The following is a 20509-nucleotide window of genomic DNA, read 5'->3' as shown; positions in this document are numbered from 1 at the left end:
CATGAAAGTGAAAAATGAAAGGGAAGTCGCTCAGTTGTGTCCGAAGTTTTAATCAATTTGATACCTATTTTATATGGTTATAATCATAATAACTAGACAATTTTGAGGGATTTTTTTAAAGTCATCTAAAAAAATGTTTTTATAATCTTTCAAATTATAGTATTTACAAAATATTTCATGTTTATAATAATTTTCTTAGAAATAATCTTATATGATTATTTGTTTCAAAATTTTAACTATTATAAATAATATTACAACAAATAAATTTATGTATAGAGTTTTCTGCTTTTAATTACTTCTCTAGGATAAAATCTTAGAGTAGGGATTTCTGAGTCAAAAAGTATATACTTATCTCTGGCTCTTGATTTATTTTGCAATATGGCTTTTCAATACAGATGTTATAATTTTCACACAAGCAATAGTGTTAAAATAAACCAGTTTTATTACAAAGCAATACTGGGTATTAGTTGATCTGATTTGATTATTAAAAAGTAGAATGTGTCTATTTTTTCAATTATTTCTATTTTATCCTTTGTATACATCTATTTTTATATTTTGCCCATTTAAATGTTTCTTTTGTTTTACTGGGTAAAGGGTTTAATTCATCATGTATGAATTTATCTGTTTTGATCCATACCTCAAGCATATACTTCAATGAATTATTTAACGAAGCCAAATAATTTAGTACAAATACTTCATGTAAGGTTATGTTTAGGCTTACCTCTATGCAGCATTCAGCAATCCAAAGTTCTTTAAGCTGTAAACAAGTTTCTAGTCCTGAAATTTCTTTTATATCTTGAGCAACAATTGTGAGACTTGTTAAATTAGGAAATAATGACAATCCAACTATACGAGGATACCCTGAGAAAAACATTTCCAGTTTTGAAGTATCTGATCCTTCTTGTCCAATCATCTCATAAGACAAACCATTGCATAAACACTGTTTTCAAAAAAGAAATTGGGTTATTACCTTTTTAAGATAATAAATTATTTTTGATATTAGAAATTATAAACTGTTTTACTGATGACATTTTGACTCACAAGAAGAAAAGCTGTACCGCATACATGGTTTTTCTCTACTTCCAAAGATCATAGAAGAAATCTTTAGATAAACTCCAGAGAGAAGTGTAAAAATGTTTCAATTAGTATTCTTACAAATGTAGTTGAAAAGAAATCTGGTTTTGACTCACCAGTTCTTTAATTATGTCGTGTTGGTTTATGTTTTCACATTCAATCATCTTCCATTAAAAATAAAGGTTATAACAATATATCTATTAAGAAAAAGGAAAAGTTGAAGTAAGTACCAGAATCATGCCATATTATTAAAGGGACCTTAACATTACTTAGGTGGACTTACTCATCTGTGACTTAACATTTTCCAACAGTACATTACCAAGAATGTCTGGACCCTAAGACAGTCCATTCCATCTCTGAAATTTTCTCTTGGAAAGTTATTTTTTTATTCTGAATTTAATTGTCTCTCCATAACTCCTCCCCATTCACTGCCATTTTACCTCCTGCTGAAACAAGCATAATTTTTCTTCCACATTATGAGCCTTTAATACTTGAAGAACATAATCAGCTCTCATCTATACCTTTATCTTGCCCCAAGTTCATGACTTTTAGTTCTCTTACTAAAAAGATTCTTGTTTTTCTTCCTTGAATCAGTTCCAGTTCATTCTTTCTATTATGTTGTAATGTCCCAAACTGAATACAGTTTTCTAAGTATAGTTAGCAAAGAAAAGAATCCTCAGGGCTTAGTAACATACCAGAGGCATGGCAATAAATGTTTATCAAAATGAACTAGTCAACTTCTTAATGGTATGAAATACTAAATAACTACATAGCTTCAATAAAATGTAGGCTACTGTTTCATTAATTTTTAATATATTCATTATATTGTTCCAGATATATACTATTTAGAAAAATATAGGAATCTGGTCTTAATATGTTGTTGTTCAGTCACTCAGATTTGTTTGACTCTTTGTGATCCCATGGACTGCAGGACACCAGGCTTCCCTGTCCTTCACTATCATCCGGAGTTTGCTCAAACTCATGTCCATTGAGTCGGTGATACCATCCAACCTCTCATCCTCTGTTGCTCCCTTCTCCTCATGCCCTCAGTATTTCCCAGCATCAGGGTCTTTTCCAATGAGTCGGCTCTTTGCATCAGGTGGCCAAAGTTATTGGAGTTTCAGCTTCAGCATCAGTCCTTCCAATGAATATTCACAACTGATTTCCTTTAGGTTTGACTGGTTTGATCTCCTTGCTGTCCAAGGGACTCTCAAGAGTCTTCTCCAGCACCACAGTTCGAAAGCATCAATTCTTCAGTGTTCAGCTTTCTTAATGGTCCAACTCTCACATCCATACATGACTACTGGAAAAACCACAGCTTTGACTAGATGGATGGATCTTTGTCGGCAAAGTGCTGTCTCTGCCTTTTAATACACTGTCTAGGTTGTCATAGCTTTTCTTCCAAGGAGCAAGCATCTTTTAATTTCATGGCTGCAGTAATTGTCCACAGTGATTTTGGAGCCCAAGAAAATAAAACCTGTCACTGTTTCCATTGTTTCCCCATTTGTTTGCCATGAAGTGATAGAACCATATGCCATGATCTTAGTTTTCTGATTGTTGAGTTTTAAGCCAGCTATTTCACTCTCCTCTTTCACCTTCATCAAGAAGCTCTTTAGTTCGTCTTCACTTTCTGCCAATAGGGTGGTGTCATCTGCATATCTGAGGTTATTGATATTTCTCCCAGCAATCTTGATTCCAGCTTGAGTTTAATCCAACCTGGCATTTCTCATGATGTACTCTGCATATAAGTTAAATAAGCAGAGTGACAATATACAGCCTTGACACACTCCTTTCCCAATTTTGAATCAATTCATTGTTCCATGTCTGGTTCTCACTGTTGCCTCTTGACTTGCATACAGGTTTCTCAGAAGGCAGGTAAGGTAGTCTAGTATTCCCATCTCTTGAAGAATTTTCCAGTTTGTTGTGATCCACACAATCAAAGACTTCAATGTAGCCAATGAAGCAGAAATAGGTTTTTTTGGAATTCCTTGCTTTCTGTATGATCTAACGGATGTTGGCAATTTGATTTCTGGTTCCCCTGCCCTTTTTAAATCCAGCTTGTTCATCTGGAAGTTCTCAGTTCATGTATTGCTAAATCCTAACTTGAAGGATTTTGAGCATTACCTTGCTACCATGTGGAAAACTGGTAGGATGTGAAGTCAGAGAAGTACTGTGGGGTGGATTTCTTCTTGAATAAGATGTAAAGCTATATGAGGATTTTGAATGAAAGAATAACACAAGCTGTCTTGGGTTTTGAAAAGGATTGCCCTAGCTACTGTGTTGAAAATAGACTGCAGGGGTTGATGGGAGAAGCAAGGAGATCAGTCAAGGAGCAGTTGTAATAAGGTGAGAAAGGGTGGCGGCTGGAACTGGGTGGTGGTAGTGAAGACGGTGAGCAGTAGTTAGATGCTAGATCTATGATGAAAGTAATATTGACCATTCCTTCCCTGCTTTCAATTGGCAGCTGTCTCTTTACACTATTCTTGGATAATCCCCAAATATTACAGCATAGGAGTGGGCAGACAAGGGAGCGTGCAGCAAAGAACTACCTGAAGGAGTTTAGATACTCCATCAGAGGCCCATATAGAGATGCAGACTGCAGTCTTTCCTCCTAGGTTTACTTGGATGGCATCCCAAGTAAAGGAGGGCCCCTACATTCTGGTTTAATGTCTGTGAGCACCAAAGGAAAAGCCTGTCTGCCCACCACCACACAAGGGACAAAGCCTGCCTTTAGCACCCCCAGAGTCACCAAACAGTGATCCAAGTTTTCTAGCCTATAGTCTATGCCCAAGATATCTATTAGAGAAGACATTAACTGCTCCCTTCATTATTCACTAAATTATTATACGTAGCTGAGTCTAATTTTGGACTTTCTAATCTGTGCTTTCCGTTAGCTCTATTTATTCCTACAGTATTATCCTGTGTTAATAATTATGATTTATATTGTAAATTTCTACCTCATTTCTTTTTTTTGAAATTTCCTGGTTACTCTTTCATATTTATTTTTCCAAGTAATATTTATTATTATTTTGCATTTAGTTTTAAAAATTCACTTGGGACTCTGACTGAGATTAGATTGTAAATAATTTAGGGAGAACTTCCACCTTTCCAGTATTGAATCTTCCTTTAGAACAAGATATAACTAACTCTCCATTTATTCAAGAAGACTATTTTTTCTTTCTTTTTTCAAACTTTTTATTTTATGTTGAAGTATAGTTGATTACAAATGTTATGATAGTTTCAGTTGTAAAGCAAAGCGATTCAGTTATACATATACATGAATCTATTCTTTCTCAAAGACTACTTTTTCTTCAGAGAGAAATATTCATATTTGCGATATCAACCTTTCTCTCACTTCACCTTAACTTCTCTTCACCAGTGCCCTCACTTAAGAAAAACCTTGTTGTAATTCAGTAGTTAATTAGTGAAACAAATTTAACTTAAAACCCTCAAATTATATAATTTTTATAGCCACATCTGAATTACGTGATTATGCATAATTAATAATACATAATTATGGACCTTCCTGGCATTTACAAACCTCCTATGTTTTCTCCAAACTCAAGTAGTCCCAAGGCTTCCAACCTCTGATTCCATCTAGAGGTGAGTGTCCTGATGCCCAGCTTGTACTTGCTCTCCTGCACCTGGGAAACCTCTTTTTAGGACCTGTCCATCTAAGAAACTGCAGGTCTGCTCGAGTTTCTCCAGGGAGCCAGGAGCCACCATCTATAGCTTTCATCCTTCAAATCTCAAACCTTGGATTGATCCAGTCACCTCTGATCTCTGCTCTGGAGTGCTCCTCAAAGATTTCACTTGACTGGTTGGTCATGTGAGTTGAAATCACTATGAATGCAATGAGTTGAATCCAACAACAGATATCTTATATTTTCCTCTTCAACTTCCTCTCCTAAGGAGTAGGACTAGAGATACAGACCTGAGATTCACAATATCTGGACTATTTTAAACTTTCACCACTCACCTCAAGTTCTCTCTCTCACTCAGTAGATGATCTTGTTCCTATTTTCACAGAGAACAGTGATGCCATGATGCCATGAGATAGACACTTCTTAAATGCCCATACCTCTTAAAATATATAGCTGACCCTTGAGTAACACAGGTTTGAACCACACAGGCCCACTTATATGCAGATATTTTCCCACAGTAAATACTACAGTACTACACGGTTCATCATGCGAAATGCTGGACTGGATGAAGCACAAGCTGGAATCAAGATTGCAGGAGAAATATCAATGACCTCAGATATGCAAATGACACCACCCATATGACAGAAAGCTAAAAGGAACTAAGAGCCTCTTGATGAAAGTGAAATAGGAAGGTGAAAAAGTAAGCTTAAAACTCAACATTCAGAAAACTAGGATCATGGCATCTGGTCCCATCACTTCATGGCAAACAGATGGGGAAACAATGGAAACAGTGACGGACTTTATATTCTTGGGCTCCAACAATCACTGCAGATGGTGACTGCAGCCATGAAATTAAAAGATGCTTGCTTCCTGGAAGAAAAGCTATGACAAATCTAAACTTAAAAAGCAGAGGCATTACTTTACTGACAAAGGTCCATCTAGTCAAACGTATGGCTTTTCCAGTAGTCATGTATGCTTATGAGAGTTGGACCATTACAAAAGCTAAGTGCTGAAGAATTGATGCTTTTGAACTGTGGTGTTGGAGAAGACACTTGAGAGTCCCTTGGACTGCAAGGAGATCGAACCAGTCCATCCTAAAGGAAATCAGTTCTGAATATTCATTAGAAGGACTGATGCTGAAGCTGAAGCTCCAATACTTTGGCCACCTGATGTGAAGAACTGATCCACTGGAAAAGACCCTGATGCTGGGAAAGACTGAAGGCAAGAGGAAAAGGGAACGACAGAGGATGAGATGGTTGGATGGCATCACCGACTCGATGGCCATGAATTTAAGCAAGCTCCAAGAGTTAGTGATGGACAGGGAAGCCTGGTGTGCTGCAGTCTGTGGGGTCACAAAGAGTCGGACACGACTGAGCAACTGAAAAGACTGACTGACGTGGTCCATGCCTTCCTGAATTTGAGGATAAGGAGAAACAAAGGATAAGCTGGCTGACTATGAGTTATATGTGGATTGTTCAAGAGTCAACTGTGTTTATTTCTTTTTCTGACCCATCTAAGAAAAAATATTCTTTCTCCTGTCCCAAATGAATCCCTTTTCCTGTGTACTCATCCCATTCTCTTCAGACTCGTCAGAATATTGATCTGCCAAATTTTTCTTCTTTTCATTTATCCCCATCTTTCCTTCTCTAGGGTCTCTTTTCTCTTCATACACAAATATTAGGTCATTACTAAAAAAAAAAAAAATTCTCCTATCCTGTATTCAATATTAGCTGATTTTAGATCCCTTTACAAAAAACTTTTAGATATAAGTCATTAGCACCATATTTGGAGAAGGAAATGGCAACCCACTCCAGTGTTCTTTCCTGGAGAATCCCATGGATGGAGAAGCCTGGTAGGCTGCAGTCCATGGGGTCGCACAGAGTCAGACACGACTGAGGCGACTTAGCAGCAGCAGCAGCAGCACCATATTAGAGCATTAGCAAACATAGGGAGTAATTAGCAACACTTCAGTACCTCTATTCAGTTCTCAATTTACTGCTGTCTCAGTGGGGATACTTCAGGCAACTGCATCTTCTTTTTCCAGGTCAACACTGGTTTAATGCCAAAGACACTGGACAAGTTTTAGCTTTTAACTTAATTTGACTCTGAGATGAAATCTGATGATGCTGATGACTCTAAGTTTTCTTCTTTGGTTTGACTTTTTCTCCTTGACTTTTCTCTACTTGTTATTTAATGCCTAATTTTCTGATTAATAGTCTCCTTCTTGGTGAAAAATTACTAATTTTTATCTTGCTTTCTTTCTGTGCAATAACCCAACTACCCACATGGAAAGCTCCATCAGAATGTGTCTCAAACTCAGTATGTTCAAAACTGAATCATTATATTTTCCAGCCAACCTGCTTCTCCGAATGCATATTTTCTCTCGGTAAATAATATCATTGTTCTAATTATTCAAGTAAGAAGCCTGGAACTGATGCTTAATCACTCTTTCATTCTTCCCCCCACTTTTGCTCACTTATTAAATCATTTCGCATATATGTACCCTTGAAATACACCTGCTAAATGTCTGTCAAGTTTCTTTGTTCCTCCCCTCTATCCAATTGCTTCTGCCTTGGTTCAGGTTTTCATTACTTCAACTTAACTGAAGTTTTCCCTATAGTCTCACTTCCTGCCAATCGATCCACCACACTTCCATGACGCGAATTACTCCATCATGTCTGACTCTTTGTGACTCCATGGACTGTAGCCTGCCAGGCTCCCCTGTCCATGGGATTCTCCAGGCAAGAATACTGGAGTGGGTTGCCATTATCCTTCTCCAGGTGATCTTCCCAACCCAGAAATCGAACCCACATCTCCTGTGTCTCCTGAATTGCATGCAGATTCTTTACCACTGAGACACCTGGGAAACCAGCAACCTCCCAAAATGGAAATTTGCTCATACTACTCCCCTTGCTCTACACATGGACATCACCAGATGGTCAACACTGAAATCAGACTGATTATATTCTTTGCAGCCAAAGATGGAGAAGCTCTATACAGTCAGCAAAAACAAGACCGGGAGAGCTGACTGTGGCTCGGATCATGAACTCTTTATTGCCAAATACAGACTGAAATTGAAGACAGTGGAGAAAACCACTAGATCATTCAGGTATGACCTAAATCAAATCCCTTATGACTATACAGTGGAAGTGAGAAATAGATTTAAGGGACTAGATCTGATAGAGTGCCTGATGAACTATGGATGGAGGTTCATGACATTGTACAGGAAACAGGAATCAAGACCATTCCCAAGAAAAAGAAATGCAAAAAAGCATAATTGCTGTCTGGGGAGGCCTTACAAATAGCTGTGAAAAGAAGAGAAGTGAAAAGCAAAGGAGAAAAGGAAAGATATACCCATTTGAATGCAGAATTCCAAAGAATAGCAAGAAGAGATAAGAAAGCTTTCCTCAGCGATCAATGCAAAGAAATAGAGGAAAACAATAGAATGGGAAGATCTCTTCAAGAAAATTAGAAATACAAAAGGAACATTTCATGCAAAGATGGGCTCAATAAAGGACAGAAATGGTAGGGACCTAACAGAAGCAGAAGATATTAAGAAGAGGTGGAAGAATACACAGAACTGTAAAAAAAAAGATCTTCACGACCAAGATAATCACGATGGTGTGATCACTGACCTAGAGCCAGACATCCTGGAATGTGAAGTCAAGTGGGCCTTAGGAAGCATCACTACGAACAAAGCTAGTGGAGGTGATGGCATTCCAGTTGAGCTATTTCAAATCCTGAAAGACGATGCTGTGAAAGTGCTGCACTCAATATGCCAGCAAATCTGGAAAACACATCAATGGCCATAGGACTGGAAAAGGTCAGTTTTCATTCCAATCCCAAAGAAAGGCAATGCCAAAGAATGCTCAAACTACCACACAATTGCACTCATCTCACATTCTAGTAAAGTAATGCTCAAAATTCTCCAAGCCAGGCTTCAGCAATACATGAACCGTGAACTTCCAGATGTTCAAGCTGGTTTTAGAAGAGGCAGAGGAACCAGAGATCAAATTGCCAACATCCACTGAATCATCAAAAAAGCAAGAGAGTTCCAGAAAAACATCTATTTCTGCTTTATTGACTATGCCAAAGCCTTTGACTGTGTGGATCACAATAAACTGTGGAAAATTTTGAAAGAGATGGGAATACCAGACCACCTGACCTGCCTCTTGAGAAACCTGTATGCAGGTCAGAAAGCAACAGTAAGAACTGGACATGGAACAACAGACTGGTTCCAAATAGGAAAAGGAGTATGTCAAGGCTGCATATTGTCACCCTGCTTATTTAACTTACATGCAGAGCAATGCTGGGCTGGAGGAAGCACAAGCTGGAATCAAGATTGCCGGGAGAAATATCAATAACCTCAGATATGTAGATGACACCACCCTATGGCAGAAAGTGAAGAACTAAAGAGGCTCTTGATGAAAGTGAAAGAGGAGAGTGAAAAAGCTGGCTTAAAGCTCAACATTCGGAAAACTAAGATCATGGCATCTGGTCCCACCACTTCATGGCAAATAGATGGGGAAACAGTGGAAACAGTGGCTGACTTTATTTTTCTGGGCTCCAAAATCACTGCAGATGGTGATTGCAGCCATGAAATTAAAAGACACTTACTCCTTGGAAGGAAAGTTATGACCAACCTAGACAGCATATTCAAAAGCAGAGACATTACTTTGTCAACAAAGGTCTGTCTAGTCAAGGCTATGGTTTTTCCAGTGGTCATGTATGGATGTGAGAGTTGGACTATAAAGAAAGCTGAGTGCAGAAGAATTGATGCTTTTGAACTATGATGTTGGAGAAGACTCTTGAGAGTCCCTTGGACTGCAAGGAGATCCAACCAGTCCATCCTAAAGGAAATCAGTCCTGGGTGTTCATTGAAAGGACTGATGTTGAAGCTGAAACTCTAATACTTTAGCCACCTGATGCAAAGAGCTGACTCATTTTAAAAGACTCTGATGCCGGGAAAGATTGAGGGCAGGAGGAGAAGGGGACGACAGAGGATGAGATGGTTGGATGGCATCACCGACTTGATGGACATGGGTTTGGGTTGGCTCCAGGAGTTGGTTATGGACAGGGAGGCCTGGCATGCTGCAGTTCATGGGGTCGCTAAGAGTCAGACACAACTGAGTGACTAAGCTGAACTCCCCTTGCAAGGTATTCATGGTGTCCAAACTCTTAACTCCTGCCTACCTTTCAAGCTCATCAACTAAAAATTCCTGACAGCATCCCAGGCTCTGGCCACAACTATATTTCTCTGAATGACATGGGATATTTCTATACTTTGGCATATGCTGTTTCCCCTCCCTAACTTTCCCTTGACTTTATGGCATACTCCATATGCCTTTAAAAATTTAAATCAAGGGTCTTCTGTGTGAAGACTTTAATTCTGTCAGTATTATAATCATTCTCCTGCTCATAATTCCAATAAAGGCCAGAATATGGCACATATACAACACCTGTCCTCTGTACTGTGATACTTCCAGGTCTTTGTTCCTTACCAGGTTACATCACTGAGGGCAGGAACAATGACCCTATCACAGTGCCTGACACATGCTTGGTATTTGATAACAATTTATTGGATGGTTTGAATTAGTTGCCATGCCACAGGGTCCTATATGCTATAACTTAAAGAAATATTGGGTTGGCTAAAAAGTTTATTTGGGTTTTCCACAAGATGATACCAAAAGCATTTGGCCAACCCAATACCTTAAGTTTTACATGACTGGTCAGAGTAGAACAATAATTAGAGTTCAAAGGACCATGTTTCTGTCTGCCATGAGAGCTGGGGAGAGTGTCATTGTGAAAAAATCAAATTTCTTTTCTACAAACTAGAAGGCCTGTATGGTCAAATTGTTTCCTGCCTTGGGTATAAAGGGATCAGAATCCATCCATTATTACTGATGCACCAAACAAATGCCCTTCCAGTTCTAGGTGAGCGGTATCAAGGGTGTCCAAGGAGCACTTCGTTCTCTCAGTAAAGGCTGCACGGATGGCTGTGTGCCACCTTCCCTCTCCGTTTCCTCTTCAGCTTTGCCCCGGTAAACCTGACGGCCTCAGATAAAGTCACGTCACTGTCTCTCATTATTATCATCATCTCCACTGCACCATTACAAGGGTCTTTTGACCTCAACGTTGCTTTTCTCTTGTCTTCCTCCGGGTGTGGCCAGAGAGAGAGGCGAGGGGAGCAAAGACTCCTGGGCCTTGCCTAGAGGTGAGGTACTCCCAAAGGCCACCAGGTTATAGTCACTCACCTTATCCCAGAGACAGGATGGATTCCGGAGCAGTTGGAGACAGAGTAGAGTCCACTCCCGCCTCTTAATCCTGGTCCTGCAGCAGCAGGCTGGACACCCTCCCTTTCCTGGGGCCTGGTGTGTACACAACTGCCCGCTGCGGTTACCTAGGAAACCTGCTCTCCGCCTCCCGCGACCTCCGGGTGGGGAAGGGGTGAGAGGGGCGGGGAAAGCGGTGGCTGACCCGTTTCTGGATCACGTGGCGGCAAGCTACAACCAATCAGCAGAGGTAGGGGTCCATCCGGAAGCCCCCGCTGGTGCTCCTGGGAAATGGTGGGGAGGAGCGCCCGTCTCCGCGGGTCTTTTAGACTCTGCATGTGTCTTTTCACCCGCCTTCGCCAGATCACAGGCCCGCATGGGAAGCAACGACTTACAGCGGGGACCTAGTCGTTGCCTCTTCCAGTCCCGGCTGTTTCCCACTGAAAATCTTTGATCTTCGGGGTCTGGAAGCCCGGAGCCTCGCTGAACCTGAACCCCAAAGCGTGATGCTGTGATGTCACAAGGCGGCCAGACACCCGTATCAGGCCCTGATATCCCCACGCGCCCCTCGGTCCAAACGCCGGCGACCGCCGCTCTCCAGGAATGTACCTGACCGCAGCCGGAAGCCGCTGAGCGCAGAGCAAGCAGAATCGAAGGACAGCGCAGGCCAATCTAATGCCCTAGAGACCTCCAGAGAAGACCTGGACCCTCCAACGGTCTTCTTGTCGTTCGCCGACAGGCTTTTGAGAGTCGTTTAAGCACTCCAAAGTATACTGGTGGCCAAACTTTTACAAAATAAAGTAAAATTTAAAGAGGGAATGAGGAACTTTTAAGAGTGGGCTGAGAAATGAACTTAGGCAATCAAAGTAACTGCTGATCTCATTTCATTCTCTAGATAGGCGCTGTTCCACATGTTAGCCATTTAGCTACAGCCGCGTGAAAGGTGGCTTGTCGGAACTGAGATGTGCTATGAAACACACAATGTGTTTTGAAGACCTAGCATGAAAAATATATGTATTGATCACATGTTGAAATGATAAATAGTTTTCATATATTGGTTTACATGAAAATACTGTATTAAACTACTGGGGTTCTTTTACATTTTAAAAGCAGCAATTAGAAAATTTAAATTACCTATGTGATTTCTATTATGTTTCTGTTGGACAGCGCTATTATGTTTTTTGAGGTTATTTGTGTAGAATACTTACGACGTTCAGTTCATGCCAAATAGTGTCTGTAAGTTCTGTTTTCTGTCACCAGGTGGCTGCCTCATTCAATAGACTATATTTTAAAACTGCGTTCTCATGAAAAATATGAGTGCAGATATTTTACTATATTTTCATTTCAAATATTTTATTGTAATATTGACCGTTTGTAAACATACATAAACATAGAAAAATATAAATTTTACTTACATGTTTTTTATACCTCAGAAATTTCAGTTTGTCATTAACTAAAATTAATTAAAAGATTTGTGGTTTAGGAGTTTTAAAAAAGGACTAGAAAAATCTGATTCATATTATCATCTCTGAAAATCTAATTGAGCAAGATGACCTGACTATAGAGTGTAAAGACTAGATAACAATAGTTTCAATATCTAAATGTTTAGATTAAGCAATTGGATCAGAAATCAAAATCATCAACAGATGAATTCAGTTCAGTTCAGTCTCTCGGTCCTATGCTACTCTTTGCGACTCCATAGACTGCAGCACGTCAGGCTTCCCTGTCCATCACCAACTCCCGGAGCCTACTCAAACTCATGTCCATTGAGTCAGTGATGCCATCCAACCATCTCATCCTCTGTCATCCCCTTTTCCTCCTGCCTTCAATCTTTCCAGCATCAGGGGCTTTTCCAATGACTTGGTTCTTCACATCAGGTGGCCAAGTATTGGACCTTCAGCTTCAGCATCAGTCCTTCCAATGAATATTCAGGACTGATTTCCTTTAGGATGAACTGGTTGGTTCTCCTTGCAGTCCAAGGGACTCTCAGGAGTCTTCAGCACCACAGTTCGAAAGCATCAATTCTTCGGCACTCAGCTTTCTTTATAGTCCAACTCTCACATCCATACATGACTACTGGAAAAACCATAGTTTTGACTAGACAGACCTGTGTTGATAAAGTATTGTCTCTGCTTTTTAATATGCTGTCTAGGTTGGTCATAGCTTTTCTACCAAGGATCAAGCGTCTTTTAACTTCATGTCTGCAGTCACCATCTGCAGTGATTTTGGAGCACCAAAAAATAAAGTCAGCCACTGTTTCCACTGTTTCCCCATCTATTTGCCATGAAGTTCAGTGGCTGACTTTACTTTTGGGGGCTCCAAAATCACTCCAGATGGTGATTGCAGCCATGAAATTAAAAGACGCTTACTCCTTGGAAGGAAAGTTATGACCAACCTAGGCAGCATATTAAAAAGCAGAGACATTACTTTGTCAACAAAGGTCCATCTACTCAAGGCTATGGTTTTTCCAGTAGTCATGTATGGATGTGAGAGTTGGACTATAAAGAAAGCTGAGCACAGAAGAATTGAAGCTTTTGAACTGCAGTGTTGGAGAAGACTCTTGAGAGTCCCTTGGACTGCAAGGAGATCCAACTGGTCCATCCTAAAGGAGATCAGTCCTGGGTGTTCATTGAAAGGACTGATGTTGAAACTGAAACTCCAATATTTTGGCCACCTGATGTGAAGAGATGATTCATTTGAAGAGACCCTGATGTTGGGAAAGATTGAGGGCAGGAGGAGAAGGGGATGACAGAGGATGAGATGGTTGGATGGCATCACCAACTCAATGGACATGAGTTTAGATAAACTCCGGGAGTTGGTGATGGACAGGGAGGCCTGGTGTGCTGTGGTTCATGGGTTCGCAAAGAGTCTGACATGACTGAGCAACTGAACTGAACTGAACTGATGGCACCAGATGCCGTGATGTTAGTTTTCTGAATGTTGAGTTTTAAGCCTACTTTTTTCCATCTCCTCTTTCCCTTTCATCAAGAGGCTCTTTAGTTCTTTGCTTTCTGCCATAAGGGTGGTGTCATCTGCATATCTGAGGTTATTGATATTTCTCCCTGGCAATCTTGATTTTAGCTTGTGTTTCATCCAGCCCAGCATTTCTCATGATATACTCTGCATATAAGTTAAATAAGCAGGGTGACAGTATACAGCCTTGATGTACTCCTTTCCCAATTTGGAACCAGTATGTTGTTCCATGTCCAGTTCTGTTTCTTCTTGACCTGCATACAGATTTCTCAGGAGACAGGTCGGGTGGTCCGGTATTCCCATCGCTTTAAGAATTTTCCAGTTTGTTATGATCCACACAGTCAGAGGCTTTGGTGTAGTCAATAAAGCAGAAATAGATGTTTTTCTGGAACTCTCTTGCTTTTTGTTTGATCCATCAAATGTTGGCAATTTGATCTCTTGTTCCTCTGCCTTTTCTAAATCCAACTTGAACATCTGGGAGTTTACGGTTCATGGACTGTTGAAGCCTGGCTTGGAGAATTTTGAACATTACTTTGCTAGCATGAGATGTGAGTGCAATTGTACAGTAGTTTGAACATTTTTTGGCATTGCCTTTCTTTGGGATTGAAATGAAAAATTACCTTTTCCAGTCCTGTGGCCACTGCTGTTTTCCAGATTTGTTGGCTACTGAGTGCAGCACTTTCACAGCATCATCTTTTAGGATTTGAAATAGCTCAACTGGAATTCTATCACCTCCACTAGCCTTGTTCCTAGTTATGCTTTCTAAGGCCCACTTGACTTTGCATTACAGGATGACTGGCTCTAGGTGGGTGATCACACCATTGTGGTTATCTGGGTCATGAAGATCTTTTTTGTATAGTTCTTCTGTGTATTCTTACCACTTACCTCTTCTTTGTATCTTCTACTTCTGTTAGTTCCATACTATTTCTGACATTTATTGTGCTCATAAATGTTCCCTTGGTATCTCTAATTTTCTTGAAAAGATCTCTAGTCTTTCCCATTCTATTGTTTTCCTCTATTTCTTTGCATTGATCCCTGAGGGAGGCTTTCTTATCTCTCCTTGCTATTCTTTGGAACTCTGCATTCAGATGAGTATATCTTTCCTTTTCTCCTTTGCCTTTCACTTCTCTTCTTTTCTCAGCTATTTGTAAGGCCTCCTCAGACAACCATTTTCCCTTTTTGCATTTCTTTTTCTTGGGGATGGTCTTGATCACTGCCTCCTGTACAGTGTCACGAACCTCTGTCCATAGTTCTTCAGCACTCTATCAGATCTAATCCCTTGAATCTATTTGTCACTTCTACTGTATAATCATAAGAGATTTTACTTAGGTCATACCTGAATGGTCTAGTATTTTTCCTTACTTTCTTCAATTTAAGTCTGAATTTGGCAATAAGGAGTTCATGATTGGAGCCACAGTCACCTCCTGGTCTTGTTTTTGCTGACTATGTAGAGCTTCTTCATCTTTGGCTGCAAAGAATATAATCAATATGATTTCAGTATTGACCATCTGGTTATGTCCATGAGTAGAGTCTTCTCTTGTGTTGTTGGAAGAGGGTGTTCGCTATGACCAGTGCGTTCTCTTGGCAAAACTCTGTTAGCCTTTGACCTGCTTTGTTTTGTACTCCAAGGCCACATTTGCCTTTACTCCAGGTATCTCTTGACTTTCTGGTTTTGCATTCCAGTCCCCTATAATGAAAAGGACATCTTTTTTGTGTGTTAGTTCTACAAGGTCTTGTAGGTCTTCATAGAACCATTCAACTTCAGCTTCAGCTTCTTCAGGTGAATCATGTACATCAAACTTCTCGTTTTGGGAGATACAACTCTTTTGCATAACACAGGAGTTATCTACTTTGGATTGTTAGAAATCTGTGTGGCTTATCTAACCAGTAAAAGATTGGGAGAGAGCTAACAGTTTTCTTTATATTTTATAGATGACTAATTTTAAGAATGTTATTTCTAGGTAAAGGTCAAGGCTTTGGTCAGCAGTTGAGTCAGAGTTTACTATATGGCTGTGGACAGGTAACCACTGATAAGTTGCCAAGCTAAAGCCTTTGTCCTGAGCAATTCTTAAAGGAAGAATTGCCTGTTGTTAGCATATTCTGGATGCTATTTGGAGCAAAAGATGATTGCAGTTAAAACCAGAAGAAGAATGCAGAATCAGTGACCATTCTTGTTAATCACCTTTTCTCATTTTAAAGCTTCTTTATGATACAGTTTCATGTGTCTGTACAAGAAACAATAGAAATTGAAGCCATTAAAAGTCAAAATAAAACAGTCTAAGTGAAATAAGACTTTGCTTCATTCATCAGTCTGTTCATAACCCTAGACAAGGGCAAAAACATATAAATTTACATCTATTTATGGATAAAGGAATCTTGAACCTGAAAACAATTGGGAAGATATAGTACCACTGATTATGGCACACTTATCATGTCACCACTTGAATTAAAGAAGAATCATTTAAACAAAATAAAGATGAGTTTATAGACCTAAATAAGAAAATCTTTCTTAACTAAAATCTTGAATTGATGGTCAGAATGATTTCCTCCAAAGCCCTATTCTTACTGGTAATAGTGGATATATCTAATTACAATTTGGCTTTATAACATCTTCAAGTTTAATGCCAGAAAACAAAAAATCTGGAGATTTCAAATGCTATTATATTTATATATTTATATTCTTGTTGACATTTGATCCTTATGCAAATGAGTATTTTCCAGTTAATGATTTTTCAGATTATCTGTGAAAATTTGCTGTCACATGTTTGAGCTTGCTATATCATGAAAACATGAAGGTAGCACAATTTAGGATTTACTTTAGCAGTGGAAGAGATGATTATGTGGCAACATAAAGTCATCAGTTGGGGCCCTCTTATTACCAGTGTCTGGTAATGAATATATATGATTCAATTAAAAGGTAAGAGTTGTCCTGAAATAAAATTTTAATTAGACCAACATAATGCTGTTTCTGATGAGTCTATCTAAAAAAGTCATATAATCTCTGTCCATGATTTGTTGATATGTAATTAATGCACAAGCTTTTCTTAAAAGGCAGCTAGAATGGAATTGTAAAAAGGCACTTACTCTGCTTCAGATAACATAACCTCCTTATTTTACCTTCCTCATTCTGTTTGTATTTAGATTTATGGTAGCAAATTGAAGGACAGTGAATTTAAGAAGAGATGGTCATCTTAATTCACTAGAGAGCTGATCAGCTCTTTGTGTGGGAGAATTCTTTCCTCTGCCTTCTTTCTTTTCAGACATGACTGAGCACACACACACAAACAGGCTCAGAAGGTTGACTGTATCCTCAGCTCACAGCACAGTATCATCATTTGTTCATATAAGGCTCTTATTTTATTTTATATACAGTTCCACCCCCATTCCAATAACAGGCATTAGTTTGATGTTTCTTTTAAAGCTTGAGTTGTGCATCAGAAAACAGGCAGTACTATTTTGTGTGTCTGTATTTTTTATGTAAAAGTTAGTGTGCTATAAATTGTATTTTATTTCTGTTTCCTTCAGTGCTATTTTAAGATTGATCCTTATTTCTGTATATCCATGTAGTTTGTTGCTGCTGTATTACATTATTCCATTATATACATCTATCATGTTTTTATTTGTTTCCCTAGTGATGGGCATCTAGGTTGACTATAGTAAGCAATGTGATATTGAACATCCTTGTAATTATTTTCTGAAGGACATTTTCTCTGGGATATATGCCAGGAATAGAATTATTGTTTTGCCTTTTGCCTCCAATAATTCTAAATTATTGGACTTCACTAAATACCATCTGAGAACTTTCTAGAATGGCTGGCCCAGATTTCCCTTCCACCAAAAGTGCTTGAGAATTCTCATTCCCCTTTATGGGGAAACACAATTAAACCCCAAATCTCTTGGCAGCTCAGAAAACCTCTCCACAGAGGTAGAAAGCAAAGCAAACAGTTTTATTACTAAATAAACATTAAACCAGAATATGATTTGTATCACAGGAAATCCCCTGCAAAGATGGCAGATGGAAATAAACGTAATCCTTTTATATTGCCAGGCAGATACAAGCCGTCCCCTGCACGCTTTCAGGTGATTAGCGAGGCCTCCGACAAGAGGACATGACAACACCGTTTGCTGGTGTTCGTCCTTCATTCTCCTGGTGACTGGAATGGCCGTCTGTGTTAGCCAGTGGGCTTTATCCAAAGAGGAAAACTCGTGTCTTTATGAAAGAAGGTAGTTTTGGAGCAAGGCATCTGCTGAAGTTAACTCTTACTCTCCCACAGAAACTGGGAGATAGCAGTGCTATGAAGAAAGACTCTGTCTTCAATCAAACTTTCCTGACTGCCCCGAATCCTCTCTGAAGAGGCCTCACACTTGAGATTGTTCTTGGCCCTGTAAGACCAATTTTAGCAAGAATCCTGCTGGCTCATCCTAGTGGAAAATCTTCTAACCATGATATCTGATTAAATTCCTCCTTCCACCCCACCCCTCCCCCAACCTCAATACCTTACCATCCTGGCCTGCCTTCCTTAATAATTCCATAAAATCTTTTTAGCCAGAAAACAAGTTATCTGTGATGTTTCCTTTAAGTAATTTTTTATCCACAAACCCCTCTTCACCTTGCTTCTTGGCTGTAAGTCCCCACTGACCCTTGTTGTATGCAGAATGGAACTCTGTACTCAGGTCTCTCTTCCCCTATTCCAATAGTTCCTGCATAAAATATACCTTCACCACTTTAACTTTTGTCTGGCTTTTGTGTCCTTTCACACTATATTCCTTGATTCCATTTCAAAAAGATGGATCTCAGGTCCTTGAGAAAGACATTCCTGGGTTATAAAGTTGGCAAAAGGCTTAGGTTTTTAAAAGAAACAAAGAATTTGCAATTACAAGTATTCTAAAGAAATGCACTAAAAGAAAAGGGAGAGAGAAGAAGCTCTTTACCATTTTTATAACAGGGAAAATTAAAATTTTCTTCTTTCTGGATTTCTATTTACTCTTACACGCATATCTTTGCTGAATGTTTAACGTCTGCCTCCACCACTACACTTTGAGCTCTGGGAGGGCAAGAATCACATCTCTCTCATTTCCCGTTGTGTCCACAGCACCTAGCTTAGGGGCTGTCACACAGCGAGTGCCCAAGAAAGATTTGTAGAATGTATGAATACTAAGTAATGTGCCAAGAGCTTTATATAAATAATCACTTATTTTTATCATTTTGGTTTAATTGGCCTACAACACCCATAGCATCCTATCTCTCCTACACTTGGGGAAAACAGGAAGTTAATAATTTTGTTTTTGTCCACAAACTTACAGGAAATTCCAAGTTTCCTCCACTTTAAGCAAACTAAATGCTGTATGACACTGTGATTTATAAAATCCAAATTTATAATAATAGTTTACTCTAAATGTCTAACTCCTTTCTCTGGAATTGTCCCTCCAAAATTCAAGTCCATGTGGAACTTCACAATATGCCCCTATTTGGATTTAGATTCTTCATAGATGTAATTAAGATGAGGTTATACTGGATTTGAAGAACACCTGAATCCAATGACTGTGTCCTTGTAAGGATGTCATGTGAAGACACAGACACACAGAGAGAAAAGCATGTGAGACAGAAGCAGAGATTAGAGTTAGGTAGCTGCAAGCCAAGGAGAGTATCTTCCCTAAAGTTACACATACAGGAAGGGATGCAGAACAGGACTTGACCCAAGATACAGAAATAACATTAGAGTTGAGGGCAGAGCCAAGTTTGAGTCAGACAGAGACAAGAAGGGTATAACTGCCTCCATCTTTTGTTTGAAGCAGGTTAAATCATACTAAAGCCCTCTACACATTAGGACCATCTTGTCTTTCCTAATTTCTACCCCAGTTGGTCCAGCTCATCTCCTTTTATTTCTACCACCATTGTCTTAATTCAAGGTGCAGTTTTTTTGTTTTTACTAATAGCCTCTAAATTGTTTTCCAGCCACTCATATTTATCTGGGCTTCACTGGTGGCTCAGTGGTGAAGAATCCACCTGCCAATGCAGGAGGTGTGTGTTCCATCCCTGGTGTAGGAAGATTACCTGGAGTAGGAAATAGCTACCCACTCCAGTATTCTTGCCTGGGAAATCTCATGGACAGAGGAGCCTGACTGGCTACAATCCACAGGATTGCAGAGTTGGATACAACTGAGCAACTGAGCATGAACAAGCACGAATCTTTGTCCACTAGCCCATCTTCCTCATCCAGGTTTATGGATTTTAAAAAACAGATCTGATAAAATCATGCTTTAATAGATCTCCCACACATCATCCTTTACATGTCTTTTCATTTGTGCATTCAAATATTTATTGAACTTCTTCTGTGAGTCAAGCACTCTTCTAGACACTGCTGCTGCTGCTGCTAAGTAGCTGCAGTCGTGTCTGACTCTGTGCGACCCCATAGACGGCAGCCCACCAGGCTCCCCCATCCCTGGGATTCTCCAGGCAAGAACACTGGAGTGGGTTGCCATTTCCTCCTCCAATGCATGAAAGTGAAAAGTGAAAGTGAAGTCGCTCAGTCATGTCTGACTCTT

The 20509-nt window shown here is 39.5% G+C and overlaps 1 protein-coding gene across 3 annotated transcripts in view; it reads right to left on the bottom strand.

The window, feature by feature from the left end:
* The window catches only part of LRRC9 (leucine rich repeat containing 9), a 121060-nt gene extending 109857 nt beyond the window's left edge, over window positions 1-11203 (bottom strand). Inside the window, exons 1-3 of one of the 3 annotated variants that reach the window (XM_027554243.1) lie at window positions 10973-11203; window positions 1191-1271; window positions 722-940 (exon numbers count right to left, since the gene is read on the bottom strand). In XM_027554243.1, coding sequence (XP_027410044.1) covers window positions 722-940; window positions 1191-1238 — 267 coding nt within the window. In that variant the 5' untranslated portion in view covers window positions 1239-1271; window positions 10973-11203. The remainder of the gene's footprint in view (window positions 1-721; window positions 941-1190; window positions 1272-10972) is intronic. The other 2 variants (XM_027554242.1, XM_027554240.1) reach the window with 2 other exon arrangements.
* Window positions 11204-20509: the final 9306 nt, after the last annotated feature.

This window comes from Bos indicus x Bos taurus, chromosome 10 (genome assembly GCF_003369695.1).
Source record: "Bos indicus x Bos taurus breed Angus x Brahman F1 hybrid chromosome 10, Bos_hybrid_MaternalHap_v2.0, whole genome shotgun sequence".
NCBI classification, from domain to species: Eukaryota; Metazoa; Chordata; class Mammalia; order Artiodactyla; family Bovidae; genus Bos; species Bos indicus x Bos taurus.
The sequence above is the reverse complement of the archived record's forward strand: the minus strand, read 5'-3'. Positions and strand labels throughout refer to the sequence as shown.